The sequence below is a fragment of the Crocodylus siamensis genome, chromosome 2 (assembly GCF_052110815.1).
Source record: "Crocodylus siamensis isolate JL-2025a chromosome 2, ASM5211081v1, whole genome shotgun sequence".
NCBI classification, from domain to species: domain Eukaryota; kingdom Metazoa; phylum Chordata; order Crocodylia; family Crocodylidae; genus Crocodylus; species Crocodylus siamensis.
The window spans coordinates 12,022,946-12,040,906 of record NC_143396.1 but is presented as its reverse complement, the minus strand read 5'-3'; the positions used below and the strand labels follow the sequence as shown (position 1 = coordinate 12,040,906).

The window sequence follows — 17,961 nt, the reverse complement described above, 5'->3', positions numbered from 1 at the left end:
TTTCCGGCATGCCGCGCGCCGCCCCGCCCCGCCCCGCCCCGCCCCGCTGAGCTCAGCCCAGCAGTGCGGCCATGGCGGCCTCGGCGCTCCCCGCCCCCGCCCCCCCCGCGGCCCCGGCGAGTACCCACCGCTGCGCCGGGGCCGGGGGCGGGGCCGGGGCGCGGGCGGGGAATGGCGGGGGGCGGGGCGGGGGGTCGGAGGGGGGCGCGGGGGCATGGGGGCCCCTGGCTGACCCCTGGCGCCCGCAGGCCGCGACGGCGCCGGGGGAGTGGGAGGACGAGGCGCTGGAGGTGGCGCTGGCGGGCGCGGCGGCGCGGGCGGCGCAGGACGAGGCGCGGCTGCGGGCCCAGGCCAAGCGGCGGCTGCGGCGCACGTCGTCCCGCGACTCCGCCCGCGAGTCCCTGTCGGAGGGCGGCGAGCCCGGCCCCGAGCCCCCCGGCAGCCCCAAGGGCCGCGGCCACGACCGCCGCTCGCGCATGGGCAAAGGTCGCGGCCTGCCCAAGAAAGGTCAGGGCCCGACCCCCCGGGCCCCGCACTCCCGCCCCGCCCCGCCCCGCTGGCCTGGGCTCGTGGCTGCCCTCGGGTGGTCTGAGGCTGCTTCCGTCCCGGCCGGGGCCTCTGCCGCGGTGGGGGCTGGCAGTGACCCCTGTGCCCTCTGGCAGGTGGTGCTGGGGGCAAGGGCGTGTGGGGCGCGCCTGGCGTGGTGTACAGCTACCAGGAGCCTGATGCCCGGGACCCCAACTACGACGAGTCGGCCCAGGTAGCTCCCCGTGCCCCAGTCCTGCCTCACCCCTGTCAGATGCACCCAGCTGGGGCTAGGAGCTCCTGGGGAGGGTGGCGGGTGCCTGGGCTGAGAGCTCCCTGCCCCTGTGCTGCAGGGGGACACCGTCTACGCCACGGTGACACCGGAGCTGGAGGAAGGGGAGCTGGAGAAGAACGTGCAGCCCATGGTGCTGGAGTACTTTGAGCACGGGGACACCAGCGAGGTCATGGTGAGTCCCCGAGGACCACTGCGGGGAGGGGTGGGGGCTCCCCCTGGCTGGGCCGTGCCCGGGCTGATGGCGGGGCCGTGGGCGCAGGCGCTGCTGCAGGGGCTGAACCTAGGCGAGCGGCGGGGCGCGGTGCCCGCGCTGGCCGTGGCGCTGGCGCTGGAGGGCAAGGCCAGCCACCGGGAGCTGACATCACGCCTGCTGGCCGACCTGGTGGGCCGCGTGCTGACCCCTGATGACCTCGCTGCCGCCTTCGACCGCGTGCTGCGCGACCTGCCCGACCTCATCCTTGACACCCCCGAAGCCCCGCAGGTGAGCGGGGAGGCTAGGCTGGGGACAGGCACTGGGGTGCCTGGAAGGCTGGGGGCAGGGGCCAGGCTCCCCACATCCCACCTGTGTCCACACAGATGCTGGGCCAGTTCATTGCGCGGGCCGTGGCCGACCATGCGCTGCCCCTCGACTTCCTGGAGCGCTACAAGGGCCGTGTGGACTGTGAGCACGCCCGGTACGCGTGCGTGGGTGTGTCCCTGCATCCCCAGTCCCGCTTCCTCCACCCGCCCCCCTGCTCACCCATGCCCCCTCCTGCAGGGCAGCCCTGGACCGCGCGGCCGTGCTGCTGCGCATCAAGCGGGACGTGAACCACCTGGACAACGTGTGGGGCGTGGGTGGGGGCCAGCGCCCCGTCAAGCACCTCATCAAGGAGGTCAGGCAGCTGCCTGGGGCCGGGGTGGCAGACCGAGGGGGCCGGTCTGCCTGTCCGTCCCTCAGCGCCTCGTCTGTTCCCCCAGATGAGCCTGCTGCTGCGCGAGTACCTGCTGTCTGGGGAGGTGTCGGAGGCTGAGCGCTGCCTGCGCCAGCTGGAGGTGCCCCACTTCCACCATGAGCTCGTCTACGAGGTAGGGTCAGAACAGTGTCGGGCTCAGACCCCAGGATCCTGGGTCGCCCAGCGGTGCTGACCCCTTTTCCCCACATCCCATCCTGTCCCGCCAGGCCGTGGTGCTGGTGCTGGAGTCCACTGGGGAGACGCCTGTGGCCATGATGGTTCGGTTGCTGAAGGTGTTGTGGGAGACCGGGCTGGTGACGCTCGACCAGATGAACCGGGTGAGCGGGGCAGTGGGGGTGCGGGGCAGGCTGAGTCCCCGGTGTGGGCTGCAGCCCTGACCGGGGTCCTGCCCCTCCAGGGCTTCCAGCGGGTGTATGAGGAGCTGGGCGACATCAGCCTGGACGTGCCGCTGGCCCACGGCCTCCTCGAGAAGCTGGTGGATCTCTGCTTCGAGGAGGGTGTCATCACCAAGCAGCTGCGCGACACCTGCCCGGCCCGGTACGCAGCTGGTTGGAGGGGAGGGGGTGCATGGGGAGAGGCTGTCCCGGGGGGTGGCTTCAGGCCCTGATTCTGCCCCTCTCTGCTCCCCCAGGGGCCGCAAGCGGTTCGTGAGCGAGGGCGACGGGGGACGGATCAAAGAGTAGTCGGGACTCGCCGCCCCCCGCAAGTCTCCTCGCTGCCTTCCCCCGGGAGCTGCAGCATCACCCTCAGTCCTTGCGCCGGCAGCTGCCCCCACTCAACCCCTGGCCTCGCTGGGGAGTGGCCGGGCCCCCCTCCCCGAACCACCTTGACCTTGACCTCTGGCGGCACCGCCTGGCTGGGGGGGCACTGCCAATAAACGTGTCCCTGCAGGAGCCCGGTGCTGCTTGTTCTTTGGGGAGGACTGCGGGACTACACGTCCCAGCGCGCCCCGCGGCGGGGGCGGGGCTGCCACGTGGATGGCTGGCGCGGGGTCTGCCGGGAGCGGTGACGCGCGACGGGCGCGACACGTGGGCGGGCGGGGTCCGTGCGGCACTGCTTGGAGCGGCGCAGAGCGGGGCCCGGGCCGGGGCCACGATGCCGCGGGAGCGCAGGCGCAGGGGGCCCGAGGGGCCGCGGCCGGCGGAGCGGGAGCGGCGGGAGCGGGGCCGCGGCGCGGCGGAGCGGGAGCAGGGCTCGGGGCCGGGCCGGACGCTGGCGCTGGCGGCGCTGCTGGCGCTGGCGCTGGGCTGCGCCGCCTGGGCCGGGGCCGCCTACGGGCGCTGGAGCCGGGCCGCCCGCCTGGTGACGCCGCACCCCGCGCCCCGCGCGCTGCCCGGCAACGCCAGCGCCGCCGCGCCGCGCTTCTGGGGCTCCTACCGCCCGCACCTCTACTTCGGCATGAAGGCGCGGAGCCCGCGGTCGCCCGTGGCAGGTGCGTGGGGCCGGGGCGGCGGGGCCTGGGGCCGCGTCCACGCCCGCGGCTCACCCCCGCCGCCCCCGCAGGGCTGATGTGGATGCACCAGCTGGAGTCGGACGTGACGCTGCGCCACACGTGCGAGCAGAGCGACCGGCTGCCGGGCTACGGCTGGCTGCTGCACGACGGCCTCCGCTTTGGCGTGCAGGAGATCCGCGACTTCGGCTTTGTTCTGCGCACCGACTTCGTCAAGCGCCCGGGCGGGCGGCATGGCGGCGACTGGAGCTGGCGCGTCACGGCCAGGCCCACAGTGGGTGCCAGGCCTGGACGGGGGAGGGAACCCGCGTGTCTGACCATCCTGCTGGGGGGCCCCAGGCACCTCGCTCTGAGCCCCCAGGAACCAACCATGGGGGGGAATCAGCCAGGTGACGGGACCTGCATCACTCTCCCTGCAGGACACTGGCGCCCCCGCCTCGCTTGTCTCCTTGCTCTTCTACGTGGCCACGGACGGGCAGGGGGAGCTGGAGCCCCGCGTGGAGGACAAGACGCGCCTGGCAGCCGTGACCGGCACCTCGGAGGAGCTGGGTCACTTCACCGTCACCTTCCGTAAACCCTCGGGCGCTGGCGCAGCCTCGCATCATGCCAGGTACCTGAGCGGGTGCTCCTGCCTCAGGGCCCCCCGGAGGGGCTGGCAGGGCATGGGTGGGCTTCCACTGCCCGGCCCTGAGCTGCCCCTTTCCCTCGCAGCTATAACTACCTGCAGGCCATGAGCCCAGGGCTGCACCGTGTGGCAGACGTAGTAAAGAGCAGCCTGAGCAGACGGTTTGTGCACGCGCCACCGGGCGGCCCCCGGCAACACTATTTCGGGCTGGACACCTACCGGGGTCCGCCAAGGGACCCAGCCAAGCCGCCCCGCACCCAGCTGCTGGTGCACCAGGTGACGCTGCGCCTGCCCTGTCAGCTGGAGGTGCTCTTCGAGTCGGGCAGCGTGACGGAGGCAGAGCGCCCCAGCCCGTTGGCCGGCGCCACCCTGAGCCGGGAGCTGGCCGAGCACGTGAGCGCCTTTGAGCAGCGTTTCGAGGAGACCTTTGGGCTGGCCCGCAAGGGCTTCTCAGCCGCAGAACAGGCCTTCGCCCGGGCCGCACTCAGCAATGCGCTGGGCGGGCTGGGCTACTTCCATGGGTGGTCACTGGTGCGGGCGCCGCAGGGCGAGGAACCGCTGCTCTACCCCGAGGGGCCGCTCTTCACGGCTGTGCCCTCCCGCTCCTTCTTCCCCCGCGGCTTCCTGTGGGATGAGGGCTTCCACCAGCTGCTGCTGGCACGCTGGGACCCGGCGCTGAGCCGAGAGGTGCTGGCCCACTGGCTGGACCTCATGAACGCCGAGGGCTGGATCCCACGCGAGCAGATCCTGGATGACGAGGCACGTGCCAAGGTGCCCCCCGAGTTCGTGCTGCAGCACCCTGATGTCGCCAACCCGCCCACCCTCTTCCTGACACTGCAGCAGCTGCTGGCACAAGGCGAGGCAGAGCCGGCCTACCTGCGCCGCCTCTTCCCCCGCCTGCAGGCCTGGTACGATTGGTACAACCGCACGCAGGCCGGGCCGCTGCCTTACACCTTCCGCTGGCGCGGCCGTGACACTGACACCAAGCTGTTCCTCAACCCCAAGACACTGGCCTCAGGGCTGGATGACTACCCCCGCGCCTCGCACCCCTCGCCCGACGAGCGGCATCTGGACCTGCGCTGTTGGATGGCGCTGGCCTCCAGTGTCATGGCTGAGGTGGCCGAGCGGTTGGGCGAGCCAGCGACTGAGTACCAGCACCTGGTGCAGGCACTGAGTGACAACGCCTTGCTGGAGCAGCTGCACTGGGCTGCAGAGCTGGGTGCCTTCGCTGACTACGGCAACCACAGCCGGGCCGTGGGGCTGGAGCGCGAGCGCCTGGCAGTGCCCCCGGGGCAACCGCGCCACCAGCTGCCTCCACCCCGCTTGGTGCGGGTGGTGCGGGAGCCTCCGCGGCTGCGCTTCGTGGAGGCACTGGGCTACATCAGTCTCTTCCCCTTCCTGCTGCAGCTGCTGCAGCCAGACTCGCCGCACCTGGGTGCTGTGTTGGCCGACCTGCGCAGCGAGGCCAAGCTGTGGACGCCTTTTGGCCTGCGCTCCCTGGCACCCACCAGCCCCCTCTACATGCAGCGCAACACTGAGCACGATGCGCCCTACTGGCGCGGTCCCATCTGGGTCAACATCAACTACCTGGCGCTGCGGGCGTTGCACCACTACGCCAGGCTGCCAGGGCCTCAGCAGGTGCGGGCAGCCCAGCTCTACCACGAGCTGCGCACCAACCTGGTGGGCAACCTGTACCGGCAATATGTGGCCAGTGGGTACCTGTGGGAGCAGTACAATGACAGCACTGGACATGGCCAGGGTTGCCACCCCTTTACCGGCTGGTCTGCCCTGGTTGTGCTTGTGATGGCTGAGGAGTACTAGGGGGCTAGAAGTGCAGCCCCTACCACCAGGCTGAGCTGCTGTGAGCAGGGCAGGAGCACCCAGGTCGGGGATGTGGGTTTATGTCCCCCAGCAGCTCCTGGCCCTGCTCATCCTTCTCAGGGTTTTTTTTTGTGGATGAGGCAGCCCAGGCTGCTTCTGGGGGCAGGAAACAGATGGAGCAATCTCTGCACCAGCTGGGCCCAGGAAGCTTTCTTAATAAAATGGAAAAACTTGAATCTCTTGCTTGTGCCTGCCTGGGGTAGGGGGGAGAGGGGCAGGGCTCTGGGGTTGGGCAGGGCATGGGGAAGACAGGCGGGTCGTTCCTATGCTCTGCCCCTCAGCTGGGGTTGGCCGGAGTGGCCAGGGCCAGGGCCAGGCAGGAATACACAGGAGCTGCTGAGCAAGGAAGGGGCAGGGAGCCTGGTCCACGCAGCCCTGGATCCCCCATCCCCCCCCGCAGGGAGGAGCATGGGGCAGGCTCAAATTCCACATTTCTTTAATGCTGAGAGAAGGCTACCGGAGTCCCCATGCCCGAGCGCAGACCTGCAGGCAGGGGCAGAGCCGTTTCTCCACCCTGAAGGCAGTGGAGCTGAATGCCGCGGGGCCCTGGCACGGCTGGGCGGCTCCGGAAGCAGGAGGGCGGCGCTCCAGGCAGGGGACTCCCCAGCGGTCCTGGAAGGGAGGGGTGCTGGCCAGGACCCTGGGCGGCTCGGCCCACAGTGCTACACATGGCACCGACACATGACAGCGCGCGGGACACACACCAGCTACAGCAGTCTGTGCAGGGGGCACTCGGGCCTAGAGCCAGCCTGTCTGCGTCCCCTGCCCCTCCATACCCCTGCCCCTGCAGCCTGGGAGAGGGGGGCAAAGGTGCCCGAGGGCTGGGCTCAGCTGCCTGCCCCCACCCCTGCGCCCTCTGAGCAGAGCTGGCCCCTCTGGCCTCACTCCTCCAAGGCGGGGGGCAGGGGCAGGCTAAGCCCAGCCCCGGCACAGCTCCAGCCAGCACCAGCGGGCAGGCAGCCAGGGCCTGGGCAGGTGGGGGGCAGGGGTAGGAACTGCCCCCCCAACAGTCAGCAGCCACGGCAGGCGGTACTCAGACGGGCAGGGTGGGCGAGCCGGGCTCCTCACTGCCGCCGTCGCTGGGGATGCCGCAGAGGCTCTTGCGCTCGGCCCGCTGCGGTGACTCGGGCCCGGCCTTGCCCAGCAGCTGCATTTCCTCCTCGCTGTCATCCGTGCCTTCCTCCTCCTGGCACCGCCCTACCTCGATGCCCGAGTCACCCGTGAGGCGCCGATGCCGGAAGTGCTCGCCCTCAGCCTGGGCCACGGCCTGCCCCGCACAGCTGCCCTCCTCCTCGTCCTGGTCCTCATCCTCCTCCTCGATGTCGGAGCAGCGGTGCAAGTCGGCCTCGAAGAAGTCCACGTTGGAGGAGAAGAGCGGGTGGCGCGGCGCGGCCTCATGGGGCCCCGCCTCCTCAGGCAGCTCCCAGCTTGCGCCGGTGCCCGTGCTGGTGCCGCCCTCGTCGCTGGGCGTGCTGGCCCGGCTGCGCTCTGTCTCATCTGTGATCTGCACTGAGAGCGATGTGCTGCTGGGCGAGGTCAGGCAGCTCGACTCGCACGAGCAGCTGCTGGAGTTACCCGAGCTGGGCGACAGCGTGGGCGTGCTGGAGCCCAGACGGCTGTGCGGGCCGCCCAGCTGGGCCAGGATGGCGCTGTAGGGGGGCGGCGGCGTGCTGGGGCGGTGCGCCACCTCCTCGTAGGCCGGCAGCTTAAAGGAGGCCAGCATCCCTGCAGGGCGGAGCGCAGCATCAGTGTCTGCAGACACTGGGCCCGGCCCTGCCTCCACCCCCTCCCCTGAACCACCAGGCCTGTCCCTGGCTCACAGGAGCCAGAACTGCCGGTAGGATGGCACGGATGGCACTCACTGAGGTCCATCATGGAGGCAGGGTAGTTGCAGGCACCATGGTAGGCGATGAGGTTGATCTCACGCTGCCGCTGCTGCTGCTGCAGGCGCAGCTTGGCGCGCCGGTGCCGGTAGGCGCAGCAGCAGCTGAAGAGGATGAGGACGGTCCAGAGCAGCCAAAACCCTGTGGGCGGAGGGCGAGGAGGGGTTGGGCCCGCGCTGGGAGCTGCCCCTGCCCTGGGGCGACCGCGACCCCTGACCCCGCACTCACACCAGAGCTCGTAGTAGTATGTGCAGCAGCCGGTCTCCCCACAGCAGTGCCCCGTCTCGCACACGTAGGGCTGGTTGTTCACCCCTGGGCAGTATTGACGAGCCTGCGGTATACGGGAGGGGATGGGGGGAGGGGCCGGCGGGAGCCCCGCCCAGCACGCTATCGCGACTCAGCCGAGGGACCTCATGATGGAAACCTCCCCCTGCGCACGCACAGCTGCACGAGCCCGCGGGGAGGCGCGAGGGCGCCGCTATCGCGAGAACACCCGAAACTATCGCGATACAAAGTGGGCGGGGCCTGTCACGACTGCGCGATACCTGCTGCTGCTGCCGGCCCCGCAGTGCGGCCCAGGCCCCCCCGCCGCCGCTGCCGGGCCGCTCCATGGCGCCGCCTACAGGCTCCCGTGGACCCCGGCCCGCGCCGCCGCCCCGGCCCGGCGCCGCCGCCGCTCCCCGGCCGCCGCCATCCCGCCCCGGCCCGGCCCCGCCGCCGCCATCGGCCCCGGGCCGCGGGTCCCGCCTCCGCCGCCGCCCGAAGCCAATCGGCGCGCCCGCCGCGGCCGCCGGCCAATGGGCGCCGCGCTGCTCGCCAATCAGCGGCGGACGAGAGGCTCCCCTCACGCCCAACAACAGAGACAAAGGGAGCGAGGCCCGCCTCCCACAGGTGACCGGCAGGTGGGGCAGCCAATGGATGACGGAACTGCGCCTCCCCGCCCGTGATTGATACGCCGCCTCGCCAATGGCCGCGCCGGGTGAAGGCTAGATGGTCACGGGCACCAATGGAAACCGGACGGCCGCCTTCTGGGCGTGACTCAGCACTAGCTGGTCCAATAAAGAGGCATGGACCGGTGCCCCAGGGTGAGATGGACAAGCGCGCCAAGCAACGAACTCCGAGAATCTGCCTGATGGACAAGGGTGGCGTCCAACGGGAGCCGCTGGTCAGCCATCTCCATGCGGCCGGCGCCCTCTGCTGGCTGCTCGGGAGGCGGGCATGACTGTGGCTGCCGGGCGGAGCTTTGCAGGGGGTGGGGCAAGGGCAAGGTCAGGAGTCAAGTCCAGGGGGCGGGGACGCGAGGCAGTGGGAGGAGCGGGGCCGGGATCCGCCTCCAGCCTGACCCCGCTGGGGTCCGCGGGGCAACCCCGGCGTCGTGGCCCTGCCCTGGGCCCGCTCCCACTCTCTGCCCGCTGGCCCCGTCCCGGCTCGCCCGCCCCCGGTCGATTTGAGCCGTAACACGTCCGCCCCCCGCACCGTCTCCTCGCCCTGTTGCTGCGAGGGGCCAAGGGGGAGGAGGACGACGGCTGTCCCGGCCCCAAGGGCGAGCGCACTAGGCCATAGCACCCCCACCACCACCCTGAGCCCAGGCCCCAGTCGGTCACTGGGCCTGAAGGGCTCCAGCACCGGTGCCCGGGTCCAGGACAGCCAGGCAGGCAGCTGCGCCCTCCCTCCCAGGCTGAGTAGGGCTGGCGGTGCCTGCCAGCACTGGGTGCACATCCCCCACCCGGCCGCGGCTCCGGGATGGCCCCTCCCTCCAGGCACGTTAGGAGCGAGGTACCGCAGACCTGCGCCGAGGGCAGAGACCTTCCGTGTATCTTTAATAAACCCAGCTGGTAGTTACAGACGCCGGCCCTGTGAGGGGTAGCGGGGGACACAACGCGAGCCGGGGGGTACCTGCACCAGGGGCCCGGGATCAGGGCAGGAGAGGGCCCTAGGTCCTCAGGCCTCCTGGCCACCCTCCCCTGACTGCAGCACTCCACACTCGGCCTCCTGCCCTCAGCCCCCAAGCCCACAGCTGCCAGCACCTTCTAGCTGTGGTCAGCTGTGGCCCCAGGGCCAGCGGCAGCAGGGGTATGTCGCAGCCTGGGGTTTCAACCCGGGGAGCTGGGCTGCCGTCTTGCAGCTCCTCTGCTGCGCAGGGGGAGCGGGATCTCTGTGGCTTCTGGCAGCGCCTCTGCTGACAAGGGAATGGCTGCGAGCAGACCCATGGGAGTGCCAGCCGGGGCCCCACCAGTAGACACTTGTGCAGAATGGGCTCCAGGGCCGGGAGGAGCGCCGTGACCCACATGCGTGCCGGTTCGCACCGTCTATTGTCCAACGGCCAGCCTACGCAGCACTCGTTGCGCCTAGTGCTGTCACGGGGCCAACCCTGGGCACAGTGTCCTTCCAGGGTGGCCCCATCATTGGGTCCTCAGCATGGGCGCTAAGCAGCTGCCTCCTGCAGCAGCAGCAGGTTCTTGTGGTAGCAGGCAAGGCTGCAGAGCGGCAGGCCGGTGCGGGAGCAGGCGTAGCGCCGGGGGTTGTGGCAGCCCCGCACGCCACAGAGGGCGGGCAGGGGCGGGGCGGGCGCAGTGCGGGGTGCCAGGGGCGGAACAACACCAGGCGGGAAGCACAGAGCAGCACCATCGGCACGGCTGCAGTAACGCACCATGGGACAGGGTGCGGGGCGGGCCCGGCGCTCCCGCAGTGCCTTCACCTTGGCCTTGCTGGTCTTGGTGAGGCGCTCAATGGTCTGGTTCTTGTTCTCCTCGGCTTTCTTGGCTGCCTGTAGGCGCCGCTTGCGGGCCCGTTCCTCCCGCTTCACCAGCATCTCCTCGGTCAGCGCCTTGGCCTTGTAGCCCATGGGCAGCTCCAGCAGCGGCTGGCTCTGCTGCTTGTGCAGGAGCGCTTTCTGTGGGGGCACGGAGTGGGGACATCAGGCCAGTCCCAGGCCCCATTCAGTCCTGCCTGGCCCAACTCTAGCCCAGGCTGGGCTCTCCCTGTGCCTGCCCAGGGCAGGCAAGACCAGTCACTTCCACTAGCAGCAGGAAGAGCCAGGCCTCAGCTCTGCAAGCAACTGCCAGCCCCAAGCTTTCCCAGAGCGCCTGGGATTTCAGGGCTGGGCCTCCCCCAGAGGCAACGAGCAGGCACAAGGAGCCGGCAGGCCCTGGCTGTGGTGATAGGTACAGCTCTAGAGCTGCTACAGCTCCTTCCTGGACACAGTGCTGCCACTGGGGCTGGGGCAATGGGCTCTGCACAGCTCCAGCAACAGCAGCACCCCCTTAGGACTCCCCCCTTCCCCGTGCACATCAGACACCCCAGGGGACATTTGCTGGGGTAGGGGCAGCGCTGGCCAGCCCCAATGCCCCCCACCTCACCTGTCTGGCAGTGAGCAAGGACTCATCCACCTCTTTTTTGAGCTCGCCATTGTCATCCAGCTCGCCCTTCTCCAGCGCGTCCAGCCAGCGCTCCTCCTCCTCCTCCTCGCGGGCAGGGAAGCAGCTCTCAGTGTCCAGGTCGGGCAGGGGCGAGGGCTCCAGGTTGCTGTCCTCGTCTGGGCGGCCACAGCAGAGGGAACATCACAGCCTGTGCTAGGCCCATTCCTCACCCCTCCCACCCCCAACCAGGCAACCGAAGTCCCACGGGGCCCATGTGGGGCCAACTCTGTCCCTGCCCTGCTCCTTGGGGCAGAACTGTCTTTATCTCCTAGCAGAGAAACCCCAGGGTGGTGGCTGGGAGCTGTGCCCTGGCTCCAGGGGTGGCAACTGCTGCTTCAACAGCCAGATAGGGACACAAGCTACAAGGCCCCAGACCTGCCTAAAGTGACTCTCGGACTACTGACATGAAGGAAAGCAGAGTGGCCACCTCCCAAAGATTTTCAACCCCAACCTCATCATCAGCCCCGGTCAGACCCTAGCTAGTATGAATCTGGGTGATCTGATGCCCACCTATAAGTTTATCAGGGGTGCTCATCAGGATCTGGGGGAAAGGGATGACAAGATCGAATGGTCACAAACTCCACTGTGACCGGTTCAGGCTGGACATAAGAAAGAACTTCTTCACTGTCTGGCTCCACGCTGCTCCTGCAATCCCACAACTCACCCAGCCAGGCCCGGTATTGCTCAATGGGGACACCCTCCATGGGCTCGTCCTCATCGTCCACCACCATGAGCGGGGAGGGGGAGCGTGGCGCCTCGGGGATCACCGTGAAGGTTGGCACACTGAGGAGAGAGCAGATGCCCAGTCACCCTCCTGGGGGGGCAGAGAGCAGCACCCACAGGGAGGACTCTGACCCTAGGCCCAGCCACAGCAATGGTGCTGTTTTGGAACATGGCAGGGCTGGGCTGTCCTAGGGAAGGAGGAAGACCTGGGACACTAGGCAATACAGACAAGATGTGGGGCGAGATGGACACACTTGGAAGGGAGAGAGAGGCTGCAACTAGATTTAGACAGACTATGAAAGTGGGCAGACAAGAATAGGATGGGGTTCAACATAGACAAATGCAGGGTGCTGCACCTTGGGAGAAGGAATCCACAGCATACATACATACAGGTTTAGGTTAGAGATCAGAAGGCAATATGTTAGAGTTAGGGTGCCAAATTCTGGAACCAACTTCCCAGGGAAGTGGTCCTCGCCCCTACCACGGGCAAATTCAAGAGGAAGTTGGATGATCACCTGTCTGGGGTCCTGTAAACCCAGCATTCATTCCTGCCTGTGGCAGGGGGTCAGGCTAGAAGATTTGTTCAGGTCCTTCCTGACCCTAGCTAGTATGAATCTGGATGATCTGATGGCCACCTACTAGAGGGCGATTCAAGCACCCACTCTGAACACCTTCAAGACACATTTGGATGCTTATCTTGCTGGGATCCTATGATCCCTGCTGACTTCCTGCCCCTGGGGCAGGGGGCTAGGACTCGATGATCCTCTGGGGTCCCTTCCAGCCCAAATGTCTATGAAATCTATGAAACTATGACAAACGGCTCTGATGCACTGGGGCATGGGGTAGATCCCCAGGTCCTCCCATGGGCAGGGAGGCTACAAGAGGGGGACAGTGGTTTGAACTACAGCCCCCAGGCTGCTTTGGGAGCCAGTGGGAGGTGGGAGAAACAAGCTGCAAGGGGGGGGGGTGCACTTTTTTACCTGGGGCCAGGGTGGAGCGAGAAGGGGAAAGAAGCTGCTCCTTGACTCTCTTTGACAACACATAGAAAAGGCCCTGGGGAGACTGCAGAGGAGCCTGGCCTAACTGCAGCTGGGAGCGGAACAGCTTCACCACAGAAAAGACCCAAGAGAAACCAATGGCCAACACAGAACTGGACCTGAATGAGTTGTTCTTATAAAACTGCAGATGTCAGTGCGATGGCAGCACTGCGACAGGCAGAGCCTCAAACCCAGAGCCTCGCGTTTGGGAGGCCACAAGCCCAAAGGGGGGGCGGGGGGGAGGGAAGCCAAGCAAGGGCAATGTTGGACCCCTGCTAAACCAGATGGAGCAACTGACAACTGACGCCCAGGAAAAAGCCAACCTATTAAATAGGTACTTTGCGTCAGTCTTTCATCAGTCACATGGGATGCCCATGCCTGCTATGGGACACGGAAATCTGGGTAAGGGGGATCCCCTACCCTCCATCAATGCTGACCTCATGAAGGAACACCTTGAGAAGCTGGATACCTTCAAGTCAGCTGGCCCTGACAACCTGCACCCCAGGGTACTCAAGAAGCTGGCGAGCGTCATAGCTCAGCCCCTGGCACGGGTCTTTGAGAGCTCCTGGCGCTCTGGTGTAGGGCCCAAAGACTGGAAGAAGGCCAATGTGGTGCCGATCTTCAAGAAAGGGAGGAGAGTGGATCCGGCTAACTACAGGCCTATTAGCCTGACTTCTATCCTGGGGAAGATCTTAGAAAAGTTTATTAAGGAGGCCATCCTTGATGGACTGGCCCAGGCTAACATCCTAAGGGACAGCCAGCATGAGTTTGTTGTGGGTAGGTCTTGTTTGACCAATCTCATTTCCTTCTATGACCAGGTGACCTATCACCTGGATGAGGGAGAAGAGATTGATGTCATATATCTTGACTTCAAAAAAGCTTTTGATCTGGTATCCCATGATCACCTCTTGGCCAAACTGGCCGGTTGTGGCCTTGGCTCCACCACTATCCGCTGGCTGGGAAATTGGCTTTGTGGTCGGACCCAGAGGGTTGTGATTGATGGCAGTCACTCATCATGGTGCCCTGTAACCAGTGGGGTCCCTCAAGGCTCTGTCCTGGGACCCATACTGTTCAACATCTTCATTAACGATGTGGACATTGGAGTCAGGAGTGGACTGGCCAAGTTCGCCGATGACACCAAACTTTGGGGCAAAGCATCCACGCCAGAAGATAGGCGGGTGATCCAGGCTGACCTGGACAAGCTCAGCAAATGGGCAGACGAGAACCTCATGGTGTTTAACATCGAAAAATGCAAGGCTCTCCACCTTGGGAGGAAAAACCTGCAGCACCCTTATAGGCTCGGCAGTGCTACGTTGGTTAGCACTACAGAAGAAAGAGACTTGGGGGTCATCACTGACCACAAGATGAACATGAGCCTGCAATGCGATGCTGCGGCTAGTAAAGCGACCAAAACGCCGGCTTGCATCCATAGATGCTTCTCGAGCAAATCCCGGGACATCATTCTCCCCTTGTACTCGGCCTTGGTGAGGCCGCAGCTGGAGTACTGCGCCCAGTTTTGGGCTCCACAATTCAAAAAGGATGTGGAGAAGCTTGAGAGAATCCAGAGGAGAGCCACGCGCATGATCAGAGGTCAGGAAAACAGATCTTACGATGATAGGCTGAGAGCCATGGGACTCTTTAGCCTGGAAAAGCGCAGGCTCAGGGGTGATCTGATGGCCACCTATAAGTTTATCAGGGGTGACCACCAAGATCTGGGGGAACGTTTGTTCACCAGAGCGCCCCAAGGGATGACGAGGTTGAACGGTCACAAACTCCTGCAAGACCGTTTCAGGCTGGACATAAGGAAGAATTTCTTTACTGTCCGAGCCCCCAAGGTCTGGAACGGTCTGCCAGCGGAGGTGGTTCAAGCACCTACACTGAACACCTTCAAGAGTAAATTGGATGCTTATCTTGCTGGGATCCTATGACCCCAGCTGACTTCCTGCCCTTTGGGCAGGGGCCTGGACTCAATGATCTCCTGAGGTCCCTTCCAGCCCTAATGTCTATGAAATCTATAGTGGGCGTGGGAGCCAGCACAGCCAAACCCGGCTCCAGCCCTGGCCTCGCTCACCTCTTGGTGCCCAGGACCTGCCCACCCAGCTTGATCTTGAGCTTGAGCTGGGGCTGGGGCTGGGGCGTGGGCAGGATGGAGCCAGGCACCACGTCCTCATGGTGATGCTTCTTCTTGTGCTTCTTCTTGTGTTTCTTGTGCTTCTTCTTGTGCGACCCATGGCCGTTGGACTCGTCCTGGTCCCCTAGGGAGGCACATACACAGGCAGACACGCTCAGCTTCCTCACCCAGCACCCCCAGGGTGGGGAAGCAGTAGGGAGGAGGGGCAGGGGCCCAGCCTCAGCCCCTGGTGGGGGAGAGACCATCTATTTCCCCGGGGAGGGCACAGCCACATGCAGCCTCCACACCTGCCAGCCCCCAGAGCGGGGGTGCGAGAAGGGGGAGGGAGTGGGGTAGGGGACCATCCTCGGTCCCGTCGGGGGGGAGGGGCCATTTCCTTCCCGGGGGGGCACAGGCGCGCTCAGCCTCGTCCCCCTGCGGCCCTGGGGAAGGGGGTTGGGGGGACCCAGGCGTCCAGGGGCTCCCCGCAGGGCTGGGAACAAGGTATAACGGCCTCCCCCCCCGACCGGGTTATGACCCTCCCAGGCCAAGCACGCGGTGGGGGAAAGGCATCACCCCCGTCGGGCGGCTCCATCCTGCCACCGCTCCGCCGCCACGCCTTGCTCATCGGACAGCCGGCACAGGGCGTCCGCGTGGGGGACCCAGTGCTGCACGGACCCGACCCCCCGACTTCCGCTTCTCCTCCCGCAGCAGAAATGAAAAGGAACTAGCGCCCACTGAGGGAGTGCGCAGGCGCGGCGGCCATCTTGGCGCCGGGCGGTGTCCCTCGCTCAAAGCCTTCCCCCCGGGAACGCGCGCTGCGAGCGCCTTGGGGCCGGGCGAGGGGCGCGGTTGGGGGGCTGGTGGCTGGTGCGGCCAGGACCCTTCGTCCCCCGTGCAAGAGGCTGCAGGCCCAGCACGAGCACACACGCAGGAACACGTGCACTTGCACATGCAGATGCTGCCAGCCAGTGGAGTTGGGTGCTGGAGGGACTGGGCTGCCACCCCCGGCTTTTGCCCTTGGGACTCAGGTGCCCTGCTCCAGCTGTGCCACTGCATTCTTGCATGGCCTCAGTCAAGTCCCTTCACGTTGGCCTTCCTTCTCCAGGATTCTGCCCTGCCCACATCCCTGGGGTGCCTCGGCCAGGGAAGCAGCAGGAAGCAATGTCTGCTAGGGGAGCCATGCGGAAGCTAGCAGGGGAGGGGTGGTGCTGAGAGCTCTCCCGTGGGCCAGGGGGGATTGGAAGAGTTGTGGGGTTTCCTGTGGAGGGGAAGTGGGTGATGATGCTGTGAAGCTTCGTGTCTCCCAGGCTCAGGCACCTGATGACAGCATGGGAAGGACGCCCTAAGGGAGGGCATTTGCCTCTAGCCTGGAAGACCCAAGTCTCTGCCACTGCAGCCTGTTTGGCCTTGGCCATATCCTGTTGCTCCTCTGTGCCCCTGCTGCCTGTGGGCCAGTGACCATCGTGCAGCCTGGCCTCAGGGGGAGGATGAAGACATTTCAAAGGCTGCAGGGCCACATGATCAAAGACCAAGGCAGTAGCTAGGAGAGGCGATGCGCTGCCAGAGCTGGGGCAGTGGCTCTGCCCGTGACTAGGGGCTGTTTTGGCCAGGCATCATCCTGTTGGTGCCCAGGGTGCGGGAAGCATGACCCCAGCAGTGCCTTGCCCTTGGAGGCACCAATGCTCACAGGGTCCCAGGAAGCAGCTCCTGCCCCATGCCAGAGGAAGGCAAAGCTCCTGTCCATGCCAGGCTGCTCAAATGCAGGGTGGGGGGAGAATTCACTCCTGCCCCAGATGCCCTGATGGGTCTGACATGGAGGAGCATCACCCCAGCCTGAGCCTCCGGGGTCACCAGCACCAGCAGGACCAGCAGGCTCTTGCACCCAGGTCCCTGCCTTGCCCCATCTGCACCCACTCTTGCTGCTGGCCTCCTGACCTGGAGGCGGCAGAGGCAGGTGAGTGTTGGGCAGCTGCAGTGCAGAAGGCAGCAGTGACTCCCGGCTGCTATTGGCGGGGGCATGCGGCCAGAGCAGCAGATGCTGGAGTTTTATGCCCCCCAAGGTGTGGGCACCTGGGGCTGCTGGCCTGTTGCTTCTGCACCCAAGTGCCATTTCGAAGGTTCAATGGGCCCTAGAACAGTCCCAGCCGGAGCCCCCTGCAAACCAGACCCAGCAGTGTCTCCCTCTGAGCCAGCCCTGTCCCTCTGCACTGGGAGCTGGATCCTGAGGGAGGGTCTCAGCAGCTTTGCTTGGACATAGTGGAGCAGAGCCCCCACACGGCTGTCCTCCACGCAGCTCATCACAGTGGCCCCATCCTAGTCCCACAGCTGGGGGTGGGGGGAAATGTGGCTTCCTGTGGTCAGAGAACCAGAGTGCCCCGGTCTCAGGACCTGGTACTCCCAGGAGGCTGTGGTCTGGGCGGCTGCCGGGTGGCTCACAGTGGAGCACAGCTGGTCTGTGGGTCCTCAGAGCGAACCGGGGACAGTGCATTTCCATCTCAGCAGGGCCTGGGGAGATCCATTCTGGAGCCGGCAGGAGCAGCAGAGCCCACAGTTACCAGCTCAGAGGAGTCCTGGAGGCCACCAGAATCCCCCGGTTGAATACGGCACCGGCCAAAACACAGGGACAAGGAGAATCACCAGCCAACATCAGTGCCAGTGCCTGGAGCAGCTCATGTAACAACCAATCTCTGAGCATCTCGCAGACTCCTACAGACATGGGGCTGCCAGGGACCTCCATGGGCTGCCTCCAGTTCAAGCCCTGCCCGGGGCAGGATCAGCCCTGTCCAAACCAGCCCAGACAAGCCCTGTGTCCAGCACAACAATCACCCCAACACAGCTTCAGGGTTCACCCCCGCCCCTGCCCCTGCCCGTGCCCTGGGACAGCAGTGGGGCTGTGGCCACCACGTCCTGCTGCTAGGAAATGTCAGTAAACGCTCAGGTCACAATGCAGGGTCTGGAGCAGGCATGGTCCAGACTAGACTAGGGAGGTCAAGGGCTGCAAGGGACTGAGACACAGGCAGTCACTGGGGTAGAACCGCGAGCCGGGGGTCAGGGACA

The 17,961-nt window shown here is 66.1% G+C and overlaps 4 protein-coding genes across 5 annotated transcripts; 2 read left to right on the top strand and 2 right to left on the bottom strand.

Annotated features, from left to right (window-relative positions):
- Positions 1-6: 6 nt before the first annotated feature.
- On the top strand, positions 7-2,666 carry LOC149869934 (programmed cell death protein 4-like). The gene is made up of 11 exons (XM_090035280.1): positions 7-116; positions 249-507; positions 663-760; positions 879-992; positions 1,080-1,301; positions 1,397-1,494; positions 1,578-1,692; positions 1,778-1,885; positions 1,980-2,090; positions 2,171-2,310; positions 2,405-2,666. Exons 1-11 carry the CDS (start codon positions 72-74, stop codon positions 2,454-2,456), a joined length of 1,362 nt encoding a protein of 453 aa, XP_089891406.1. The 5' UTR covers positions 7-71; the 3' UTR covers positions 2,457-2,666.
- A 66-nt stretch (positions 2,667-2,732) lies between these two features.
- On the top strand, positions 2,733-5,905 carry MOGS (mannosyl-oligosaccharide glucosidase). Of its 2 annotated transcripts, XM_090035209.1 has the most exons (4): positions 2,733-3,205; positions 3,277-3,497; positions 3,643-3,833; positions 3,935-5,905. In XM_090035209.1, exons 1-4 carry the CDS (start codon positions 2,869-2,871, stop codon positions 5,667-5,669), a joined length of 2,484 nt encoding a protein of 827 aa, XP_089891335.1. In that variant the 5' UTR covers positions 2,733-2,868; the 3' UTR covers positions 5,670-5,905. The 2 variants fall into 2 exon arrangements, with proteins under 2 accessions (XP_089891335.1, XP_089891334.1); XM_090035208.1 differs by having other exon boundaries at positions 2,738-3,497.
- Positions 5,906-6,148: 243 nt separating this feature from the next.
- Positions 6,149-8,437, bottom strand: WBP1 (WW domain binding protein 1). Its single transcript, XM_090035294.1, has 4 exons — positions 8,158-8,437; positions 7,841-7,943; positions 7,592-7,753; positions 6,149-7,454 (listed from the first exon to the last, which is right to left on the bottom strand). Exons 1-4 carry the CDS (start codon positions 8,221-8,223, stop codon positions 6,763-6,765), a joined length of 1,023 nt encoding a protein of 340 aa, XP_089891420.1. The 5' UTR covers positions 8,224-8,437; the 3' UTR covers positions 6,149-6,762.
- Positions 8,438-9,413: 976 nt separating this feature from the next.
- INO80B (INO80 complex subunit B) lies at positions 9,414-15,618 on the bottom strand. The gene is made up of 5 exons (XM_090035295.1): positions 15,478-15,618; positions 14,863-15,046; positions 11,696-11,814; positions 10,972-11,147; positions 9,414-10,505 (listed from the first exon to the last, which is right to left on the bottom strand). The coding sequence occupies exons 1-5, from the start codon at positions 15,527-15,529 to the stop codon at positions 10,038-10,040; spliced, it is 999 nt and encodes a 332-aa protein (XP_089891421.1). The 5' UTR covers positions 15,530-15,618; the 3' UTR covers positions 9,414-10,037.
- Between the last annotated feature and the right edge of the window lie 2,343 nt (positions 15,619-17,961).